This window comes from Myotis lucifugus, unplaced genomic scaffold (assembly GCF_000147115.1).
Source record: "Myotis lucifugus unplaced genomic scaffold, Myoluc2.0 scaffold_65, whole genome shotgun sequence".
Lineage (NCBI taxonomy): Eukaryota > Metazoa > Chordata > Mammalia > Chiroptera > Vespertilionidae > Myotis > Myotis lucifugus.
The window spans coordinates 3,919,362-3,942,662 of record NW_005871113.1 but is presented as its reverse complement, the minus strand read 5'-3'; the positions used below and the strand labels follow the sequence as shown (position 1 = coordinate 3,942,662).

Genomic DNA, 23,301 nt, shown 5'->3' with positions numbered 1-23,301 from the left:
GGGCAAACACCCTCCCTCCGCCTTAAAGAAACAGGAAGAAATAAACTGCCGACCAGCTTTAAGGCCTGTGGGAGGGGGTACAGGGTGGTTACTGTATGAGAGTAAGAAGAAAGAAATTTTATAGTCTCGCATTTTTATAATGTCCTTGGGAGATTCGGAAGGTGGACGCTCAAGGTAGGGAAATACCCTTTTCTGGGTTCCCATATAGAACTCGGGGACCACGGATTTGAGCCATTAATTCTGCAGGAACACATCCGCAGAGTTCGCTTTCGAATGTACCTGTGCGTCGTGCCTGTCCATCTTTATCAGTTTTGGCATATGACTCGATATGATTCTTGGGAAACACTATTTAAGTGAAGACCCCCCACTTCCCCTCCAAGAGAAAGAACTGCGCAAGAACAGAGCGGAGAGAGAGCAGCCGTTTTTACAGGCTCTTTGGAGAGCCGTAGAGTAATGTCTTGGAAAGACTTTTCCCCCCTTGGGTTAATAAGGAAATCAGAGGCATTTGAAGAACACCCTTTTTCTTCAGTATAAATATAGGTGATTCCCGTTATTTGTGCTAGTTATGTCCTACAAAGCTACTACCAACGCTGAATTAGCGAATACTGAACCATTGCTCCTAGGGGAAAACAGGGCTATTCCCGGTGAGCCACTCACTGGTCACAACGTTTTAATTCACCTAATCAATACAAAACCCTGTTTTATGTGTTTCGGCTTAAAGACACTTTATTTGATATATGTTTTTCTATTAACATCGAGTTCATGGCCAATAGCACTGTAACTCATGCCCGAGTGAAGCTTATCTACACGTGCATTTTCTCCATTAGGCACATCACAGAGTTCTTGCACTTAAGAGCATTGGCTAGCCCTTCAGCACTACCCTTGGGGACCATTTTAAACGGAAAAATCACCAACTAAAAGCACAAACTGTGTGAAAAGCGTGGTACTAAATAGACTGTAAAGAGGATACTTGTTTACAGTGTGAGAGCTGAAATGAGAAGGCAGAGCTTTGCTTCCTTTGACCTAAGGAGGGAATGTGCACTTTGGGCAACTAAATTTTTCACCACTCTGCACAGATCTATAAACGGAGATAATAATAATTATGAAAGTGAGGATTTAATAAAAAGGTAGCTGTGAAGATTCTGGTATAAAACATAGAGAGGCAGAAATTTTTTATTTTTGCATCGACTTTGTATGCAAAACAAACGAATACATAAAATTGGTTAAATAAGCTATCAGATACTGAATAGATAATATACATACTTCAACAGAATTTTATGCAGATCCTTTGGGAAACTCAGAGGAAATTGAAAACAAGATAAAAGTGTTATAAAATAAAAAAGTAATATAGTGTAGATTCAATATACATATAAGGCATCTATTTAATACTTAGGTATTTTAGCCAAGAATGGGTATAATATGCCCTAAACCAGTGGACGGCAAACTGCGGCTCGCGAGCCACATGCGGCTCTTTGGCCCCTTGAGTGTGGCCACGAAGTTTCAATCGCACTGTACGTACGTGCGCGCCCGCACGTGGTATTTTGTGGAAGAGCCACACTCAAGGGGCCGCAGTTTGCAGACCACTGCCCTAACCGGTTTGGCTCAGTGGCTAGCGTCAGCCTGCAGACTGAAGGGTCCCAGGTTCCATTCCGGTCAAGGGCATGTACCTTGGTTGCGGGCACATCCCCAGTAGGAGGTGTGTAGGAGGCAGCTGATCAATGTTTCTCTCTCATCGATGTTTCTCTCTCATTGATGTTTCTAACTCTCTATCCCTTCCTCTCTGTAAAAAATCAATAAAAATATATTTTTTAAAAAAGATAAAAATTCAAGTTTGAAATGTATAATAACCTATTTGAAATTATTGTTACAAATTTCTTCTGTTCTTCAAGAAACCTGTACCATTGCTGATGTAAACCTCCAAGTTAATATGAAGTTACATAATCATATATACATGTGCCTAACATTCATATATGAATATAGAGTAAAAAATTATTTTTTCCCTTTGGCTCTTAAAGAGTAGAATTTAGCAACATGTGGATTGCAAGGAAAAGCTAAAAAATAAAGATAAAAATTCAAGCCCTAACCGGTTTGGCTCAGTGGACAGAGCGTCGGCGTTCCATTCCGGTCAAGGGCATGTACCTTGGTTGCGGGCACATCCCCAGTAGGAGGTGTGTAGGAGGCAGCTGATCAATGATCGATGTTTCTCTCTCATCTGATGTTTCTAACTCTCTATCCCTCTCCCTTCCTCTCTGTAAAAAATCAATAAAAATATATTTTTTAAAAAAGATAAAAATTCAAGTTTGAAATGTCTCTCAACACCTACACATGTTCTTATACTTCACGCTCAACCTCCAAATTCTGGAAAATGTTTCTATATAACCTACTAACTCAATAAAAATATCCCAGGTTGTCATGGTGACATAGTTCTTTCCCCTGCAGAACATTGTAGTCTGGTGCAGTGGTTTCCTAATTCCTTATGTTTGTGAAATCTTTCTTTTTCTGTGTTTCACCTTTCCAGCCTAATACTACATCTGAGCCTGCTAGACTGGTGGCAAATTAAAGATTTAATTTGGAATAAGGTAAACTTAATTAATAGTAAATCAGTCTGGAAAGGTGATGAAATCCTTTGTGGGTATATGTCCCACAATGGTCCTTGATGAAAACATTACAGCATTCAGTCCTTGCTAGAATTTCTCCTTTATTTCTTAACCTGTATGGGCTGATTAAATTTTAAAAATCTTGTCCAGGTTTTTAGAACAATGATAGGAAATCGGTAGTCAGGATATGAACTTTGGGTTAGCCATTCTCTTCCCTTCACCACTAAACCCTTTTTTAGTCCCATCTCTCAGTCCCAAAATGGGAGCTTTGCAGGTTTGAGAGTTCCTATAGTGCAGAGACTTGTGGATGTCATGGATTTGAGCTCAGTTCTGACAAATGATCTTGCTGCCTACGTTGGTCTGCTTCAGGGCTCCTCAAGTTATCTTTGTGGGAAGGTATTCAAGAGCAAGGGCAGATCTTGGCAAGGATTCCTTGGACACAGAGGAGAATGAAGAGGCTAAGAAATGGAACAGCAGAGGAAAGCAAGAGAAAGCTGCATGTAAGCAACAGGAAAACACTCTTTGTGGTTGTCTAATACCCATTTGAGGAGAGAAACCATACCTTTTGTTTGTCTACGTAATGAATAAATAAATGGCTATTTGGTGGTACCATTACCAAGTATTTTGACTTTGCCCATGCCCAAAGCATGTTCTTCATGAAGGCTAATATCAAAGTGTAAGGTATGTATAACTTTATTCTCTTTCATGAATCTTTAGTTCATAAGTAGTTATCTAAACCTGGAAAGTCTGGGATCCTAGAGGTAAAAAAAAATATTTAAGGGAGTCTTTGAGCTCTTGCAATATTTTGAAAAATCTAATCGAAATTGAGGGAAAATCTGCAACAAGGAAGCAAAGGTTTCCCAAAACATTGAGTTTCCTTGCTCTTGACTGATAATACATGAGTTTAATATGGGCAAATATGTTATTTCATTTTGGTCAGACGCTCACGCCAGTAGTTAATATGTCAATGACTTTGGTGAAGAAGATAAAACAAATCATTATAATTTAATATATTTAATTTTATTGGGAAGACAGAAACATCTTCAGAACCTTGGAGTTCAGACATTCCACAAATAACTCTTATCTTTTATTCACTGCAACACATACATGTCAGCCCTAAGTTAGCCAACATAAATATCACCACCCTGTCATAGGTGCTGTGCTTGAGAGGTAGATGAAATAGAGATGTGGGGGCAGAGAGGAAGGAACAGCTAATCCTCCTTGAAAAAAAGAAAAGAAAAGAAAAGAAAAGATGGGGGCTGTGAAAGAAGGCTTTGTAGAGAAATTAGTCCGTGAGAGAGCTGATTCCTGAATGCTGGTGGGGTTTTCTTTTCTTTTTTTAAAAATATATTTTATTGATTTTTTACAGAAAGGGAGAGGGATAGAGAGTTAGAAACATCAATGAGAGAGAAACATCGATCAGCTGCCTCCTGCACACCCCCTACTGGGGATGTGCCCTCAACCAAGGTACATGCCTTGACCAGAATCGAACCTGGGACTCTTGAGTCCGCAGGCCGATGCTCAATCCACTGAGCCAAACCGGTTAGGGCTGGTGGGGTTTTCAAAAGAAACAGCTGGCGTGAAGATCTGGAGGTGCAAATTACAAAAGGGTTTAGCTGAAACCTGGAGAAATGAGACCGACAGTTGACAGAGACCAGACTTGACGAATCCTAAAAACCATGGCAGAGAAATCATGGCAACGGGATCCACTGAAGACTTTTACAGAGGAGTAACCTAATGACATATGCTTTAAAAATGGATAATTTTAATGATAATATGAAGCATGAATTGGACAGGGCTAGGAAGACCAGGCTCATTATTTTCTTAATTAAAAAACTTGTTAATTGGGTACAGCACACACACTGTAAAGTGCATACATATTAAATGTTTAGCTTGATAAATGTTTTCATATATATGTATACATATGTATATATTTTTATGTAACCACTAACCAAATTAGGAACTTTTCCAACATCCCAGAAGAGTCTCTCTCCTGTGCTTCCCAGGCAATACCCATTGTAGCTTCCACTCCTTCACCCCACATTCTATGGAGAGCCTCTATTCTGGCTTCTATCACCATAGATTCATTTTTCTTCACCTTTATATAAATGGAATCATGGGCTATGTAATCTTATGCCTGACTTCTTATGCTCAACATTACCTGTGTAATTTCTCCTTGTTGATGAATGTAGCAGTTCATCCTTTTTAATTGCCATGTATATCCCATAGTATGATTTTATACCACATTTAACTCATCCGTTTTACTGCTGATTGACACTTAGATGGTGTCAATTTTTTTGACCTTATGAATAATAGTGCTTAGAACGTTTTAATGTATCTTTTGTTAATGGATATACCCACTCACTATTCTTGGGTATATGTCCAGGACTGAAATTGCTATTATAATCAGTATGTTTACTTTTAGTCATTCTGGTACCAGGCTGTTAGGTGGACATCAGGCTATTATGAATAAAGCTGCTAAAGATATTCCTGATAGATCCTCCCTTCCCCCAACTGGTGGGTGGAGTATGACGTAACCTGTGGCCCGGAAATACCTGAGTGACTAACCATGTTATTTTATATGGACTATACATTGGACCACCAATCCACACCTGCCAAATACCCTAAGCCCTTGTCCTATATGGACAATGCAGTAAGCCACCAGTGTGCGCTGAGTAAACCTAAGCCCCCCACTCCTTCCCATTCCGCCCCTCAAAAGGCGTGCCCACCCCTGCACGTGCTGCTGTCCTACCCTTGCGAGACAGCCCGGCAGGTCCTTCTCCTCTAATTAAGCCTGTAGTCCTGGTTTTCGGCCTCTGTCTGATCTTTCAATTCCCATATAGGTCTTTCTATGGACATATATTTTCATTCCTCTTGAGTTCAGGTACCTAGGAATGAGATTGTTGTGACATCTGGTAAGCCTAGGTATATAAGAAACTGCTAAACTGTTTCCCAATGTGGCTGTATCATTTTGAATTCCCACTGGCAACTTCTGAGAGTTTTAGGTGCTCCTGTCCTTGTCAGTATTGGGTAGTGTCAGTTTTAAAAAAACAACTTTAGCCATTGTTATAGTTCTAAGGTGATATCTCATTGTATTTTTAAAAAAAATTGAAATAAAATTTATATAACAAAATTCATCAGTTTAACCATTTTAAAGTGTACGATTCAGTGATTTTTAGTATAGCCCCAAGAATGTGCAATCATTACCATTAATTACTGATTCAATAGTTTTAATTGTTATAGGCCATGTATTCAGATGTTTTCTTTTTTCTTGAGCCAGTTTTGGTTTTGGTTTTGGTTCTGGCCAGTTTAGACATGCTTTTCTTTAGCTCTTTGAAAATATTTAAAATAGCTTCTTTAAAATCTTTGTCTAGTAAAGTCCAACATTTGGGCTTCCTCCTGGACATGGTTTTTATTGATTGCTGTTTCTCTAATTATGAGCTATACTTTCTTGTTTTTAGGATGCCTCATAATTTTTTGTTGAAAACTGAACATTCTGAATATAATAATGTGACAATTCTGGAAATCAAATTATTTTCCTTCCTCAGAGTTCACTGTTACTACTTGGCTATTCCCTATCTCTCTTTCAAGATTCAGCTATAGTTTCAACTCTATCAGAAAACCTTAACTAATCTTTCATTCTGAATTAGATGTGTTCTACAGCTCTCTCTCTCCCCCCCCCCCTCTCTCTCTATATATATATCCTGATACTTAGCATGATATATTTTAATTATTCTCTGTTTTTTCCTACTAGATGCCACTAGATAACAGGGACTATCTTTTTTAACTCCAATGCCTAATTAACATGTCTGGCATATAGAAGGTGGTGAATTCAAGTTTAATAAATGAATGATAGATTTATGCATATGTAGGCAGAGAAGGAGACAGTGATGAGGAAGAGATTAAAGGTACAGAAAGCAGCCCTAACCGGTTTGGCTCAGTGGATAGAGCGTCAGCCTGCGGACTGAAGGGTCCCAGGTTTGATTCTGGTCAAGGGCATGTACCTTGGTTGCAGGCACATCCCCAGTAGGGCGTGTGCAGGAGGCAGCTGATCGATGTTTCTAACTCTCTATCCCTCTCCCTTCCTCTCTATAAAAAAAAAAAAATCAATAAAATATATTTAAAAAAAAAAAGGTACAGAAAGCAGAGTTGGGATGCCATTGATGAAACAATGTCTGCCAAAGAGGATAGGTTTCAGTGCACAGGAGGAGTGATTAGTTTTAAAAATGAGAGATATGTCTACATCTCAGGTCGGAATAGAAATGTGAGAACATGAAGGGATTGTTACTAAGGGTTCATCCTTTTCTCCCTCTGTAAAGAAGTGGGGGCAGAGGGCAAAGGGTAGGGAGTCAAGACGAAGAGGAATAGAGGATTGAAGAAAATGACAAAAGACTTGGAATGACTGTTACGGAGAATGGCAATTTCATGATTAAGGAAAAGTAAAGGAATTGCCAAGCTGTGGATAGAATCAATTGAAACCGGAAACTCTATCTTCCTAGCTCGTCTGATTCCCTCCCCCCTTCCCCCCCCCCCCCCAAGCCAGACACAGGCTCCCACCTTTAGAATCTGAGGGGATGAATTTCAAAATTGACATAGGGTTGGGGCTTGCGGTGCAGGCAGAAAGACAGGCGCACAGGTGGACAGGATGCCTGTTAGAGAGAAAAAAGAGTCATGTCTGCGGAAAGTTCAAACGCTATTGTAGGTATTTAAAACGATAGACCGTGAGTGGGTTAGGAAAGAAGATGCTAGGCCAGGGCATCGCTCCACCCTTACTACTTGTGCACACAGGCTGGGCAGGGGTGGAGGTCCGAGCTGCCACCGGAGTGTCGTGGCCGTAACGGCTGTCACAGAATCCGGAAGGTGACGGCGCTAGCTCACAAGCAGACTTGGGAGAGGCGTCTTGGTCCTCCGCCGCGGCGGTCCTCGCCTACTTGCCAAACCCAGGCCCGGGGCGGTTCAGAACCTAAAACGAAGTTTCCGCCCTCAAGTTGCCCCGAGCAGCCTGACCCGGAAGTTCCTCTGCCGACCCGGAAGCAGAGCTGTGCGCCAGCGGCGCCGCGGCGGAGCCACCGCCCCCACCGCTGTGCCGCTGCTTCGCCCCGCTGGGGACCCGGGGAGCGCGGCGCCGGGCGCCCAGATGGTCCTCGGCCGGCGGCGGCGGCTGAGGCGGAGGGAGGATGACCTCTCCTCGGGAGCGGGGTGCCGACCTGGCCCGTTTCTACACGGTCACCGAGCCTCAGCGACACCCGAGGGCTACACGGTGTATAAGGGTCACCGCCCGGGTGAGTGCGGGTGTCAGGCCGGGGTGGGATCCTGAATTGGAAGGTGAGGGTCTGGGGTGGGGACCCTGGCGTGGGGGTGCCTGGCCCCGGTCGGAGCCGAGGGTGGGACTCGGGGCGCCTGGTGCCGGGCGTGCGTCAGAGGGGGGACCTGGGGAAGTCTGAGGAGCGCTGAGGGTGGGATGCTCGGGACTCCACCCGGGAAGGCTGCGGAGTCGTCCCCGTTCCCGGTGGGGCAGGCATTGATGGTTTTCCAGGGATGACTCAGCCCCCATCCCATTTGAACTTTCTCTTCGGAGGCTGAAATTTTGCAGAAGTGGGTTTGCTTGCTTCCGAGGGATGTGCAGGTTAAAGATAGAATTTATTGTCTTATCTTACTTATGTAATGGGCCTTTCTTCCCTCGGCCATTTATACAGCGTCATTGTTTGCACTGAGGCAGACGGACTCTCGAGGATGTCGGTGTTAGGGGTCACAGCCCAGGACCTCTGCCGCCTGCCTTTTTGCCTTTGAGTCTTTCATGGTTTACGGTGGGAGACAGAGGAGAAATTCCACGGAAGGTTACTTGGGTGAGCTGCCTTGAGAGCACATTTATTTAAAGGCTGCGAGTCTCCTCTATGTTAACTTAACCAGGTTCAATTCTTAGTACCCGATTTGGTACTAAAAATTGCTCTTGCTCCTTTTAAAGAGAGCTTGTGTCTCTCTCCTTGGGAAATAAAGAAGAGTAAGATTAAGTAAGTCTATGTGTAGGCATGTATGTGTGTATGAGTATGCACATGTATTAGGCATTTTGTACACATCACCCAAGTTACTGCTAATTTTTACGAGGAGGAAACTGAGGTTGCCGGAGGTGTTGTAACTTGCCCAACTTTACATTGCAAGTCAGTCTTACATCTAGGATTTGAGGCCACTTCTGCCTAACTCCAAATTATATAAAAAGTTCAGAATTAACTTTATCATTGCCATTAATTGCTTGAAAAAGGAGAGGTACAGATAGTAGTGATACCACAATACACATTTGGAGGATGTAGTGATCATGTGTGACAGCTCAGGAACTAGGTCTTGAGAACAACTTGGCATGTGCTTTATAGAAATGGTGCACAGTTGAGACATATGTCAGAAAGTGGGATGAGCAAGTTTGTTTAAAGATAAGACCAGGCCTGGCCTAGAGGGCTGTACTGAGAATAGAGGGAAATTTGCTACTCCCTGTTTGCAAGTAAAGTTGTTATATAGGTGTAGTGTAAAAGTTTGTTTTTGTTTTTTTTTTTTTAGATTAAGGGCCCTTATTATACCACTCTTGAAACCATTGTAGGCATTGGGACCTTCAAACATTGAGACTTAGTTTCCTAATATAATTTATGGAATTGGAACAATTTTCAACATATGTAATGTTTTCTTCATAGACCCCGTTCATCCCTTATTATAACACCACAGTTATATTGTATTAATCTGTTATATGCTTGTGTCTCTAGTATATTCAGAATAGGTCTTTATCATTGGTATTTGTTTCCTTTTATAACAGCTAAGACAGTGCATGGCACACAGTGTCTAAAAAACATTGTTGAATGTTTTCCTCTCCATTCTAGGCAACACGCTCAGTAAGTGTTTAGTTCCAGGCACTAAATGCTGCAAGGGATAGAGGCTGAATAAAGTATGGACCTTCTTTCAAGGATATTCATAGTAGAAGAGAGTTTACAGGTTTTGAAGAAGTATAGTACAAGACAGAAAGTGTTAAGTGCCACAAGAGAATAGAAAAGAGCTATGGGATTTCAGAAGACAGAGATTGCTTCTGGCTCAAGGGATCTGGGAACATGTACCAATTAAGACCGGTGGTGAAAGATGAGAAGAATCCAGATAGGTGGTGACAAAAGGGGAGGGCGCCGTAGGTGGAAGGGTAGCTAGAAGGGAGAGAGCCAATAAGGGCTTGAAGGCATAAATGTGTTTGGAACTTGAATAGCAAACACTGTATATGATAATTGTTTGTATTCTTACTTTACAAAAGGAGAGGTTAACCCAATTCAGATCTTAAGTATCTTTTCTTAAGCTGTGGACTATTTACTGAACTAACTTTTATGACAACATAAATTAGAACACAAAGTAGCACATTGCCTCAGGACTAACCAAATCTATATAATATGCATGCTACATATTGCTGTGGTTATTTGAACTTGAAAATTGCTTACATTGCTTTTCTTCTCTTTGTAAATGTTTATGTCCTCATTTGTTGCTTTGGTGACAGATTTTAATTTTAATGTTTGAGGGTCAACATGGAAATATACTTAAAAAGTAACTGTACTTAATATTATAAAACAAGTAAAATATTGGTTAATTTTTTTTTGAGACTTAAGGAGGAAAACATCTTTCCTCAGGAGAATTAACCAGGTAAGTAGTATTCTCCTGAGAGAACTTTATGAGATAAAAATTAGGAATGTCTTCTCTATGTTTCCTGCTACTGATTTACTTTAAGCTTTAAGGAATAATCTCTAAATTCTTGATCCTTGCAGGGTTCTTTATGAAGGAGTAGATTTAGAATAATCAGAAGTATCATTATTAAATTTTGGGTAGCATAAAAGCTCTTGCATCTTCTTAAATCTCCTTTATACTTTAAAAAAAAATAGTTTTCTGGAACCTTGTGGCCAGTTACAAGCTTGTTAACATATTTCCTAGTTAAACTCTGTGTTGCTTATTACTTTTTATCTAGAATAAGTACCTCTATTCAGAATTGGAAAATTCTTTTGTAGGTTTCTTTGATTCTTTAGTTGAAGGAGACAGATATAAAAGAACCATTAGCAGTTTTGGCTTGTTTCATCATGCTAAGTTTACAAAATTCTCATACTGTGATATAGATTTCTCATTAACATTAAGTTAATGGTTGTTCTTGCTTGTATTCTTTCCATGAGTATGGAAAGCAAAAGGTATGCCTTTATGTAAAAAAGACAGTGTTGCTTTATGACTTTATTTTGTTTATATGACTTTATATACAATAAAATGCACCAATTTTAAGTGTACAGTTTGATGAGTTTGGACAAATATATACATACTATTGGGTGTCCCCCAAAATATAGACACACATTGTGCATAATTATAAAGGCAGTGTGTATTAAAGTACATTTTATTTTCAAAATTGAGCTATCAGCCATAACAGTGTGTGTACATTTTTTGGGGACACCTGTAGTTGTGTAAGCACCACCATGGTCATCATGGCAGAAGCTCCCTGATGCTCCTTTGTGGTCAATCCCCTCTCTCCACTCCCTGTCTCTAGGCAAACACTGGTCGCCTTTCTGTGATAGATTAGGTGTGTTTTCTACAGTTTTATATAATTGAAATTAAACAGTATGCACTTTTCTTTCTGGTCTGGCTTCTTTAACTTAGCATGATTATTTGAGATACAACTATGTTGTCTGTTTTTATTCTCTTTTATTGCTGACTGATATTCCATTGTATGGTTATATTACAATTAATCTGTTTACCTGTTGATGGACATTTGGGTCGTTTCCAGTTTTTGGTTATGAAGACAGCTATTATGAACATTTGTATACGAGTATTTGTATGGGCATGTGCTTTTATTTCTCTTGATAGCATATATACTTGTAAACTGTAGCTTAATACTAAGTCCTTTTTTTAAAAAAATCTTTCTTGTTGAAAGTATTATATATGTCCCCCTTTTCCCCCCATTAGCCCCCTCCAGCCTGCCCCCATCTCCCATCCCAGGCTTTCACCACCAAATTGTCCCTGTCCATGGGTTATGTGTGTGTGTGTGTGTGTATGTATGTATATGTGTGTGTGTGTATATATATATATAGTCTTTTGTTGATTACCTCCCACCCACCCACTCTCCCCTGCCTTCCCTCCTAAGCTTATCCTTGTAAACTGTAGCTTAATACTATGTCTTAAAAAAAAATCTTTTATTTTTAAATTACAGTTAACATACAATATTATATTAGTTTCAGTTGTATAACCCAGTGATTAGACATTTATATAACTTATAAAGTGATCACCCCGATAAATCTAGTACCCATCTGACACCATACATAGTTATTACAATATTATTGACTATATTCCCTATGCTGTACTTTACATCCCCATGACTATTCTGTAACTACCAATTTGTACTTCTTAATCCCTTCACCTTTTTCATCCATCCCCCCAACCCTCCTCCCATCTGGCAACCATCAAAATGTTCTTTGTATTTGTGAATCTAATTCTATTCTGCTTGTTTGTTTGTTTTGTTTTTTAGATTCCACTTATAAGTGGAATCATATGGCATTTGTCTTTCTTTGTCTGACTTATTTCACTGTCTGACTTATTTCACTAAGCACAATACCCTCTAGCGGAGGTTCTTAACCTGTGGGTGGCGAACAATGAAAATACATCCTGCATATCAGATATTTACATTACGATTCATAACAGTAGCAAAATTACAGTTATGAAGTAGCAACGAAAATAATTTTATGGTTGGGGGTCACCACAACATGAGGAACTGTATTAAAGGGTCGCGGCATTAGGAAGGTTGAGAACCACTGCTCTAGGCCTTTCCATGTTGTTGCAGATGACCAGATTTCATCCTTTTTTTATGGCTGAGTCATGTTCCATTGTATATATGCATCACTTCTTTATCTGTTCATCTATTGATGGGCACTTAGATTGCTTCCATATCATGGCTATTGTAAATAATGCTGCAATGAATACATGGATGGATATGTATTTTTGATTCAGTGTTTTGGGTTTCTTTGAATAAATACCCAGAAGTACAGTTCCTGGATTATATCTGAGCTCCTTATTAAATATTTGTTAAGTAGATAATATAATTTAGCACACTGGAGAGGACCTAATGACAATTTGATCTGTTGATTATTATGGGCCTGAGGTAGGCCAAGCTATAAAGTCTGGTCTTTGTGTAAGGATAGGCAAGAGGGCTCATTTTAAGATTTTTTGTTGTTTTTGTTTATTAGGGAACTGGTAAAAAAGCAATTCATGGCTAGTGCCAGAGCAAGTATTCAAATCCCTTTCTTCTTAATTCTTTCTGTTCTGCCAGCGTTCTTCTTCAGCTTTTGATTGGCATTTCTTTGTAAAGAAAATGGATTTACCTAACAGCCAATAGGAATATTTCTCACATACTTGGAATTTTAATGTCTAGGAGGGCTGGTTTCATTGTGTCCCAGAAAGAGCACTTTGTTTAGAATCACAGAGTTGTGAGATTAGGTACTGCCTGTTATTGATTAATATTATTAGTATTACTGTATTACTGTATGCTCTTGGTCCTTGATTGTCTCATCCTATGAGGCAGAGTTTTGCTGAATGAAGGAAAAGATTTAATTTCTTAGCACAGTAGGAGATAGTTACCTTATTTGTTTTCCTAAATTGAGAATTTGCTTTTGACATTAACAGAGGCGGATGGACCACAAACATCGCAGTAGCATTTTCCACTGTGTTCCAAATTTTAGTAGGTGTCACACTAAATACAAAAATAATAATAAATAAAAAACATATGATAAAAATAGAAAGTTGAATAGATAGATGACCTTGGGAAATACTATATAGCTTCCTTTTGGAGATTTACAAGGCATCATAAAGTACTGTTGATTCTTTTTTAAACAAAGATAAACTGAGTTCATCATTAGTCTTTTGAGATCACTGATTTTAAAGAATACCAGTATTCCATGCAGTGTGGTTTGTGAAGCACTGCTTTAGGGTAATAATTTTCAACATGACTTGGCAATAGAATTCTATCTATCTATCTATCTATCTATCTATCATCTATCTATCGAGACTTCTCAAGTAAGTACTTAATGAGCCATTGGTAGTTAACGCTTGCAACAGAAATTTATGAACTTTAAATGAAAGATGTCACTTCTTTAAATTCCAACTTTTATGGAATTTGTTGGCTGAATTTTGTGACAAAATATTGAAATTCACCTCAGGGAAAAATTACGAAGTAGTAACAGTCTATATCAGAGTGAATGTTGTATTTTTGTTTTAGAATTGATATTACTTGTTGAGATCATTGCTAATATAGTATTAAAAGTTATAATTAGCTTGGTCTCAGGGTTCAACTTTGTTCATTTTCAGTATGGTCATATTCTTACTTCAGATTTCTGATTGGTATTCTTATTTTTCATCAATTTTGCTGAAGAGAATTACATAATTAGAAAGAGTTGTTACTAATGGACATCTGGGCTCAGCTCATGTTATTCTAACCCCTTTGTTTTTGTTGTCCACGTCAGAGGACACATTCTTAACTGATTTAAATGAAATTACACCTGTGGGTCTACTGAACACCTCATAGTGGGTTGTCATTTGGTTGAACTTGGTAAGGTATCTGGCAAGTGATTATGTTTTTATAGTGTAGTGGCATAGGAATCAAGCCTGATGTATTCTCCATTATACTTCAGTACCTACCTGCAGAGTAGGCACTAATATTTGTTGAATAAGTGAAAGAATAAGTAAAATCTAATGGTTGACAGGGTTTTGTGGAGTACATAAACAATTACTGCTGTTTTTGTTTTGGGCTGCAGTAGTGTTGAGTTGATCCTAATCCCCAGTTCATGGTATTGTCAGTAGTTATCAACAATGTTTTCTTCCTTTCATCTATAGGCAACCATTTTTATGTGTTTAATGTATCTTTTAGTTTTTGCAAAATGCGTATTGTAGCATCAAGTTCATGAATTTTACATTTACATAGATGTTATTATGTATTTAATGTGAGATTTTCTCACTTTACATTATTTTTTAATTATTTAAGCACCCAGCCTTCTTCTTTTCTAGTTTTGTGAGGAAATCTTTCTAAATGGTGTTAGATTTTTTGGCTTTTGTAATTAGAGAAGTCTGAAAGAATCCTCCCTCCTCCTCTTTGCTCAGAGAATGAAGATAGCATTGTCCTTGAATGCTGATTATAATTTTTTATAAGTTACTTTTGTTTTCTTCACCATTAGGTGGTCAGTGATTACTTCTCATAGATATTGGTGTATCTGAGCATTGTGGCTGTATTTTTTTTTCATTGAAATTTTTATTGAGCTAATTGTAGATTCACTTCCAGTTGTAAGAAATAATCCAGAGCAATCCCTGTATACTTTGTCCATTTGCAGCTGCTTTATATATTTTCAATTTATATGGAGTCTGAGAAGAGGATTAGACAAGTTTGGTAGAATAATGTCAAGTGAAAGTGAAGGCTGAGGTATTCTCCTCTAAATGTAATACATGAACTTTAGTATTTGGACTTTATTTCAGCTGCCTTTTTGCTGAATTTTTTTAGTATGTGTTTCAGATAGTGAAGTTATATAGCTGAGTTCTGTGTAAGTGACATAATATGGTATTTCCTTCTTTTTTAAAAAATCCTTACCCAAGGACATTTTTTCCATTGATTTTTAGAGAGAGTGGAAGGGTGAGGGAGAGACAGAGAGAAATACTGATGTGAGATGTGAGAGAGACACATTGATTGGTTGCCTTCCGCATGCCCCTGACCAGGGCCAGGAGCCTGCAACTGAGGTACGTGCCCTTGACTGGAATTGAACCCGAGACCCTTCAGTCTGCAGGCCAACGCTTTATCCACTGAGCCAAACCGGCTAAGGCTATTTCCTTATGCTTTAAGTCAGTGGTTGTCAACCTTCCTAATGCTGCGACCCTTTAATACAGTTCCTCATGTTGTGGTGACCCCCAACCATAAAATTATTTTCGTTGCTACTTCATAACTGTAATGTTGCTACTGTTATGAATCGTAATGTAAATATCTGATATGCAGGATGTATTTTCATTGTTACAAATTGAACATAATTAAAGCATAGTGATTAATCACAAAAACAATATGTAATTATATATGTGTTTTCCGCTGGTCTTAGGCGATGTGACCCCTGTGAAAGGGTCATTTGATCCCCAAAGGGGTCGTGACCCACAGGTTGAGAACTGCTGCTTTAAGCAAATTGAAATTTTTATACAAATACTATTGAAAGTAATTATACAAATGTGAAATCTTAAATTTTGATAATGATGAGATATTTCTGTGTATGTTTTGTTTCAGGTTATTTCACGAAGAAATCCAGAGGATGTCCAGGAGGTAACATGTTATATGAAAATTTCATTTTATATATTTGACAAAAATTTAACTAAATGCTCGATTGAGCAAATTGAATTGTTTGTCAGTCTTTGTGTTGGTATGTTTGTGTGGAGATTGTCTTCAACTCACAAAACAGTAGCAGAAGTGTCCTAGTTCAGACCTATTAAGTATATTTTAAGTTGTCATAGGTTTTAAGTTATATGACTAAGAATTTGAAGATTATTCAGATGTATTAAATATGTGTTAGATTTTAGTCTATGTTAAATTATAAAAATAAGATTTTTAGGAATCATAGTGCTATTTAATAATGTAATACTTTTTCTCATACTCATCAGATTTCAATGTTAGTTAAGGGCTCCTATTTACCTATTTCTAAATTATGATGCCTGTTTAATATAAACTTGAAAAGTATTTGGTAACTAGTATTAATTTTAAAGATATTAATATTAAGTTATGGGTTTCTGTGTACTTCCATTTTTATATTGAGTTGACATGTTGACATCTTGGAAAACTGCTTTGGGTGTAGATGTTTCTTTTTTAAATTTTGTAGATGCTAAGTTTCTTTTGCCAACTCTTCTTTTCTCTAAAATGATACCAGTTTGTTAAGTTTTTGCTTAAAACTGGTTCTGTATTTATTATTATTTTGTACTTATATACCTTTAGGAATCCTATCTGAGGAACTTATTTATTTTAACAGTTTTAAAATTTACTTTTATATTAGTGCTTGCTCATTTTCTTTAAAAAATTAATTTATTGTTTAATTACAGTTGACATACAGTATTATTTTAGTTCCAGGTGCACAACATAATGATTAGACATTTATATACCTTCCAACGTGATTACCTTGATCTCATTTTCACTAAGATTAGAAAAACATAGCATGTTGGGGATTTTATTTCTTACTAAAGAAACAGACATTGTAAATGAGCATTCTTAATTCTGCAACAGTATTTTTTTTTATTTTTTATTGAATTTTAATGTCTTTAGGTGGGGTATGTATTTTCGATTTAGCCACAAGCCCCACTACTTCTTACAGAAAAATCTGGCTTGATTCATACATTTAAGTGGATTGTTTGGTACTGCTTGGTTTGTGTATGTGACATCAGATTTAGAATATATTTTGACTTTTATACATTACCATTTCTTACTATATCTAATATGGTATTTGTTTTTTCTCTTATGGTTAAAAAATAGTTCAAAAAGGACATATTTTTAAAAGATTCCTTAACTATTTTCCTAGGGTTTTAAGATATCTAACTCCTCCCTACAACCCCTAGCCCCAATAGCCATGAAGAGACTATTGTAATGTTATTTTGGAAGAAAAGAAGATGTATCTATATATCTATCCTTCTAAAATGGCAGAGAAAGTGATTTACACCATTGATTGAAGTACACTCTCTACTTAAGTGTCAGCTGATTAGTATGAACTGTTCTTTAGGATTTAGAATTCTTTAGAGTGTTGAATTAGTAGTCAATACTAGGGTTTTCTGCTTTTGAAATTTACAACTCTCTTAAACTGAAAATGGGTTGGGTTTCTTTTGAAAAATACTGTCTGATTGCTATGCTGTAGTTTGTAGCTTGATGTTCCCCTTTTCCAGGGAGAATCCTGAACCAACCTATCATGAACATACTCTCTGCCATTTCCTTAATCCTTTTTTTGGAAAAACTCTTTTATAATAACAACTGTTGGTGAGCCATTCATCAGAAAACTCTTGTAAGTGTCCTTTAGTTAGATGATTGCATGGTCCTTTGTTAGAAATGCTATAAAACCCCCCCCAAACAACCATGTCTTCTATTTGGCTTCTTAAAATATAGAATAACCTCAAAATTATAACAATACTTTTTAGTTTCCCATATGTTTCATTGAAACATTGGGATTCTTATTAAGGAGAGGAATTCACCCTTTAGAATTTGTTTCCATTTCCTTTTCTTTTACTTTCTCTTTCTGTTAACTGATTCATTTAGTTATTCCTTTAGAATTTAGACTTTGCAGGAGTATTGAGGATTAGTCAGTGTATACTTAATCTAACCAAATATAGGGCTAAAAATATGCTATCCTTATAAAACGAGAAATTTTGCTGTTTGTTTTATACATACATACCTACATACCTATCTACCTACCTACCTACCTACCTACCTACTTTAGCACATGCAGTGTTTTCTTCCCAAGAATGCTTAAATACTAACATGGAATAAATAATTTTAAAATTATCAGCTTTTTTTCTTATCTGTTAAACTTTTCCTCTAAATTTTTATTTATTAAGAGCAGCATGGATGAATCGGAGGGGGAGCAATAATAGTCAATGTGGCCTCTTGTTCAGAAGAGTCTCTAGGGCATGAATACTTGTATCAAGTAAAGAGAGAGGTGGAAATATGCCCTCCCTCTCCCACCCTTTAAAAAAAGTAACCTATCTGGCTCTGTTTCTCTGTAGGTAGTACATTTTACTGGTGTCAGAAATGTGTCAAGGGAAAGAAAATTAATAAGCAATAGTATGGTAGATGATCCAGCAGGTTCTAGTACTATGGAAGAGTAAAAAGGAAAAGTTAATTGAATTGAGTGGTTTTGTAAAATGCAAGAGATCTACAGGTTTTTGGTATCATTAAATGAAGTTATCTTGCCCTAACCAGTTTGGCTTGGTGGATAGAGCGTTGGCCTGCGGTCTCAAGGGTCCCAGGTTCGATTCCGGTCAAGGGCATGTACCTTGGTTGGAGGCACAACCCCGGTGGGGCGTGTGCAGGAGGCAGCTGATCGATGTATCTCTTTCATCGATGTTTCTAACTCTCTATCCCTCTCCCTTCCTCTCTGTAAAAAACCCCAATAAAATATATTTTAAAAAAATGAAGTTATCTTAAAACTTTTTAATATAAAAATAAAGGAATGTTTCTGATAATTAAGCTTTTATTAAATTTGTAGTCTATGTATGATTGTCATTAAATTACTATTTAATTGAGGAATTTTACTCATAATTTTAATGAATAAGAAATTTCTGCAGAAATGGTTCAATACAGCAATAGCTGTTATACAGTGATTTTTATTTCATTTTATTTTTCCATCACCATTTAACCCATCTATGCGCTCTCCCACCTCCATCCACTCCCCTTGATTTTTTTCTATAATAGGAAAAATTTGATTATTAGAGAAAAATAATTTTTTGCATGTATCTGTTGGGACTATGTGTAGTCTAATTATAAACATTTATACTTGTTGATATAATGGGAGTGTGCTTCTGTTTACTTTTCCATTTGTAAGGTTTCTAGAAATGTCCAAACTTAAAAGGAGTCAGTAAATGGTGACATTTTGTGATGTTTTGGTTTCCTGCTTTCTTGAGGGTTTACATTTGTTCTTAGATCATTCAGTTCTAAAGTTGTAGTGTGAAAATAAGGAATACGTGAGTGAATAAATTAGGACATGGTGAAGAAACACAGATTCTCACCTTGTGGGGGTGGTTCTTATTCTTGCTCTGACAATCTACTGGTTTATATACCATGGTATTATTATCATTATTATGACTAAATTAACTTTTGCCCCTTAAGTTACAGTGCCTTAATTTTACAGTGACCCTAAATAGAATATACATTTTATCTGCAGATTTGTTTCCATGAGCTCTATAGTCTATTGAATAGCTCTAATTTCTAGTTTATAATGGCTTTACATTTATTTTATGTAAGATTACTTTTACAAGCCAGTCACTCATTTTCTCCTTAAGCCCTTTGGCACTGTGGTACCACCATAATTTGCTCTATTTTAAAAATATGAAAGTAACATTGTTTTTTTCCCATGGCAGAATTATGTTCATGTATTAAAATTAAAAACTACAGAGAAGCATAAAATAGGAAAATTAAAATCACTTTAATTTTACCTATTCCAAGGACCTTTGCTTTTCAAGTATTGGTCTGGCTCTCTCAATTCCTCTTGCTTTGTCTTTTACTGGAACTGTTGGTTCTTTGCCCTCAGCATTGGTCGTATTCACTTCCATTTTAAAATAACATTTCTTCTTCTATGTACCCTCTCTCACGGCATAGTCAAGCTTCTTAAACACTCTGCACTTGGTGTTCTTTTCCTTACTTCTGTCTGGCCCCTGCGTGTTAGGGTTCCCTATCATTCTGTTGTTAGGTTCCTCATCTCATTACAGATGCTGAGCAACCTTTACTGAGTGACTCCAAATTAATACATCTTGCTTAGTTCTTGCTCTCGAACCATAAACCCGTCCACCCTATGGGACATCTCCAATTAGATGTGTCACAAGTACCTAAATTAAATGTATCTAAAGTTGAACTTTGTTCTTATCGCCAAACAACTTTTTCTCCCTTGGCTTTTCATCTTAGGGAATAGCATCACCATTTATCCAGTTGCAAAGCTAAAATTGCAGTAATTATATTTGGCATCGTTCTCCTTTTAAAAACTTCATCTACAACTCCTTCTTTCTGTCTTTATTTTTGTTGGTCTGCTTCCCTTTAGGTCACTCACCTAAAGTAATACTTTCTGTGAAGCCTTCTTAGAGATCCAACGCTGGTGGAGGTGCTCCTTCCACATCGCCCTGGGCTGCCCTTCTAGCATTGATCGAGCTGCTGTCTTGTGATGTGCTTACTGAGTTGGCTTATCTTCCTCACTAGACTGGAACTCTTTGAGGGCAGGGGTTGTTTCTCATTTCTTCATTCTTTGTGCCAACACAGTACCTAGCACAAAGTAGGGCCATGAAATACTTGTTTTGATGACCACTTTTGTTGTTGAGTAAATGAATAAAAGCAAGCATCAGGAGGGAGCAGTTTACTTAAGTTAATTCATGCGACAGTTTGATTAGTCCCCTAGATTATGTCTGTGTTAGAAACAAGAAACTTATTAATCATGGTAGAATTTTTGGTAGTTTGACAAAGTTTAGTGAAGGATTTCACACATACATAGAGTAAAATTTTTTTTTCTTCTACATGGAGGTGGAATAATACCTTTGTGTTGTTGCTGTGTGTGTGTGTGTGTGTGTGTGTGTTTTAATATGTCTTTATTGATTTCAGAGAGGAAGGGAGAGGGAGGGAGAGAGAGAAACATCCACGATGAGAGAGAGAATCACCAGTCGGCTGCCCCTTGCACACCTCCTACTGGGGATCGAGCCCCCAACCCTTGACTGTAATCGAACCCAGGACCCTTCGGTCCCCAGGCCGATACTCTACCCACTGACCCTAGAGTAAATTTTTAATATTGACTTTGTTAGAATTGAGGTAGTAGGGTTTTTTGTTTTTTGTTTTTTTTTTTTAAGCAAAGGCCCCAATATACTAGGTGATAGAATTTAAAATGTAGTTTACTCATTTTATGGAGACTGAGGGGTGAATCAGTGATATCAAGGCCATGTTCAAGTCCTTTTCCTTTATAAAGTTTTTTTCCTAATTTAATCTGAACGAGGTTAAACAATAATTAGAACTAATGAAGGTATATTTACTTTTTATATGCTGTATAATCTAAATGAATGTTATTTTTGAAATATACTACTTTTAATGGTATTCTGATCAAGATTCACCTTGCTTTCAGAAATCTTATTACTACTTTAAATTGAGATTTATGAAATAAAAAGTTCATGTTAATTACTTGCTACATAGTTATTTTTCCCTCAGTGTTATTCACTTTGTTTATCCTTTTAGGCAAATGCTGAGTATGTACTTTGTATTTAAAAATTGTCTAAATTAATTATTTTGTGTTTATAAATATGCTGTTTTTGAGACAGAATATATATTTTGACATCTAGCTCATTTCCATGGCCAGTAGTAATTGGATTTTGAAGAGGTTAAATGAGATTTTAGGTAGGATAGACCTTTGTACCAAGTTGAATGTTTTTCCAGTTTGAACAAGACAGTACTTATTTAAAATGAAATTTAAAAGTTGGGACATTTGGAGGAAAAATTGCTGTTCTATATTTTTAAAGCAAATGTTAGTTAATTTTAGACAGTTAACCATATTGGTTAGAACATACATTTGTTTGTCTTGGCATGACAATTTTGAACACTAATGAAACAATTATGTTCAGATATCTGAACCGAGATACACATTTTTTTTCTCTCTTTAGATAATCGTGTGGAAGAGATACAGTGACTTTAAGAAACTACACAAAGAACTATGGCAAATTCATAAAAACTTATTTCGACATTCAGAATTGTTTCCTCCATTTGCTAAAGGAAAAGTGTTTGGTAAGTGATGATTTTGAATTTGTGGTTTTAAAACATGATGATTAGCTAATTATGCTCATATGCTGAAATACTGTGCCATGAAGTTAGAGGACCCTTTATTTATTACAGTAATTCATATCATGTAGCAAGCATCTGGCACCTGAAGTTGTTTTCATGTTCTTGATATAGTTTTGTTAACTCAGAACACATTTACTCCTCTCTTCTATGAAACAGCAGCACAGCAACTCCAACCAATCAAATAAAAAATGTGTGAGAACATAAGAAAAGATGATGTTGAATTATTCTTATAGTTCTGATTTATTTTTTATTTTTTAATGTCTGTACTTTGCATATTTTTTGCAAATGTTGACCCATTTATCATATAATATCAAAATGTTAATATCATAGATCTCTAAAGGAAATTAAAAAAACAACCAACCTATATTTAGACTTGGATAGCAGGTCTCAGTAGTTACAGTTTGTTTTTTTCCCCCACAGATTTTAAAAAGAAATGGTCTTAAGGGTTGAGATTTAATAAATAAAGTTAGTAAATTTTCTGCATTATCAAGTATATTCTTAAGTGAAACTGGCATTTAAAGAAATTTTAATACGAGTGAGTGGCAGTAAGGAATATGATGATTAGTAGTAAGTGTAGTTTGGTGCCATTGTCTTGATTCCTGCTAAGAGGCCAGCAGTTTTACTGCCATTGGTTTTAGATATCAGTGCAAATGTCAGTGTGGTGAAAAATGCAACCACATTATGAAAATTGCTTTGACCTTGTTGATCTCTTGTAAGGCCCTTAGGGAACCCTCAGCAGTCCGTGGACCATGTTTTGAGAACACATGCACACACAAATTTGTGCACACGCATATGTACATGTTCATGGGTGTTCCTTGCAGCATTTTCAATAGAATACTGAAAATAAACTGTATTTGTACAATATGTGATTGTATGAATGTGCCATAATTTAGCCAATGCATAGAATTCTTCAGCTAAAATTTTAAATATATTGGTATGGAAATATGGCCGAGGTATATTTTTAAGATATAGGAAACAAATATTGCCCAGCAATGTGTTTAGTAAGATCCCATCTATATTTAATTAGATACACATATTTGTGTGAAGACGTACCTACACACATTTCTATAATGTGCAAAACCTCCGAGGTCATGGGAGGAGACCTACTTTTACTTTTTACCTTAAACCTTCTGAACTGTAGAATTT

At 37.1% G+C, this 23,301-nt stretch overlaps 1 protein-coding gene across 15 annotated transcripts in view; it reads left to right on the top strand.

The window, feature by feature from the left end:
- Positions 1–7,626: 7,626 nt before the first annotated feature.
- The window catches only part of RPS6KC1 (ribosomal protein S6 kinase C1), a 131,282-nt gene continuing 115,607 nt past the window's right edge, over positions 7,627–23,301 (top strand). For 5 of the 15 annotated variants that reach the window (XM_023754758.1, XM_014456836.2, XM_023754757.1 and 2 more), the window contains exons 1-3: positions 7,657–7,879; positions 15,889–15,924; positions 21,978–22,098. In XM_023754758.1, the coding sequence (XP_023610526.1) occupies positions 7,775–7,879; positions 15,889–15,924; positions 21,978–22,098 (262 nt within the window). In that variant the 5' untranslated portion in view covers positions 7,657–7,774. Of the gene's footprint in view, positions 7,880–8,293; positions 8,444–15,888; positions 15,925–17,522; positions 17,639–21,977; positions 22,099–23,301 lie in introns of those variants that run through there. The other 10 variants (XM_023754755.1, XM_006089883.3, XM_014456839.2 and 7 more) reach the window with 9 other exon arrangements.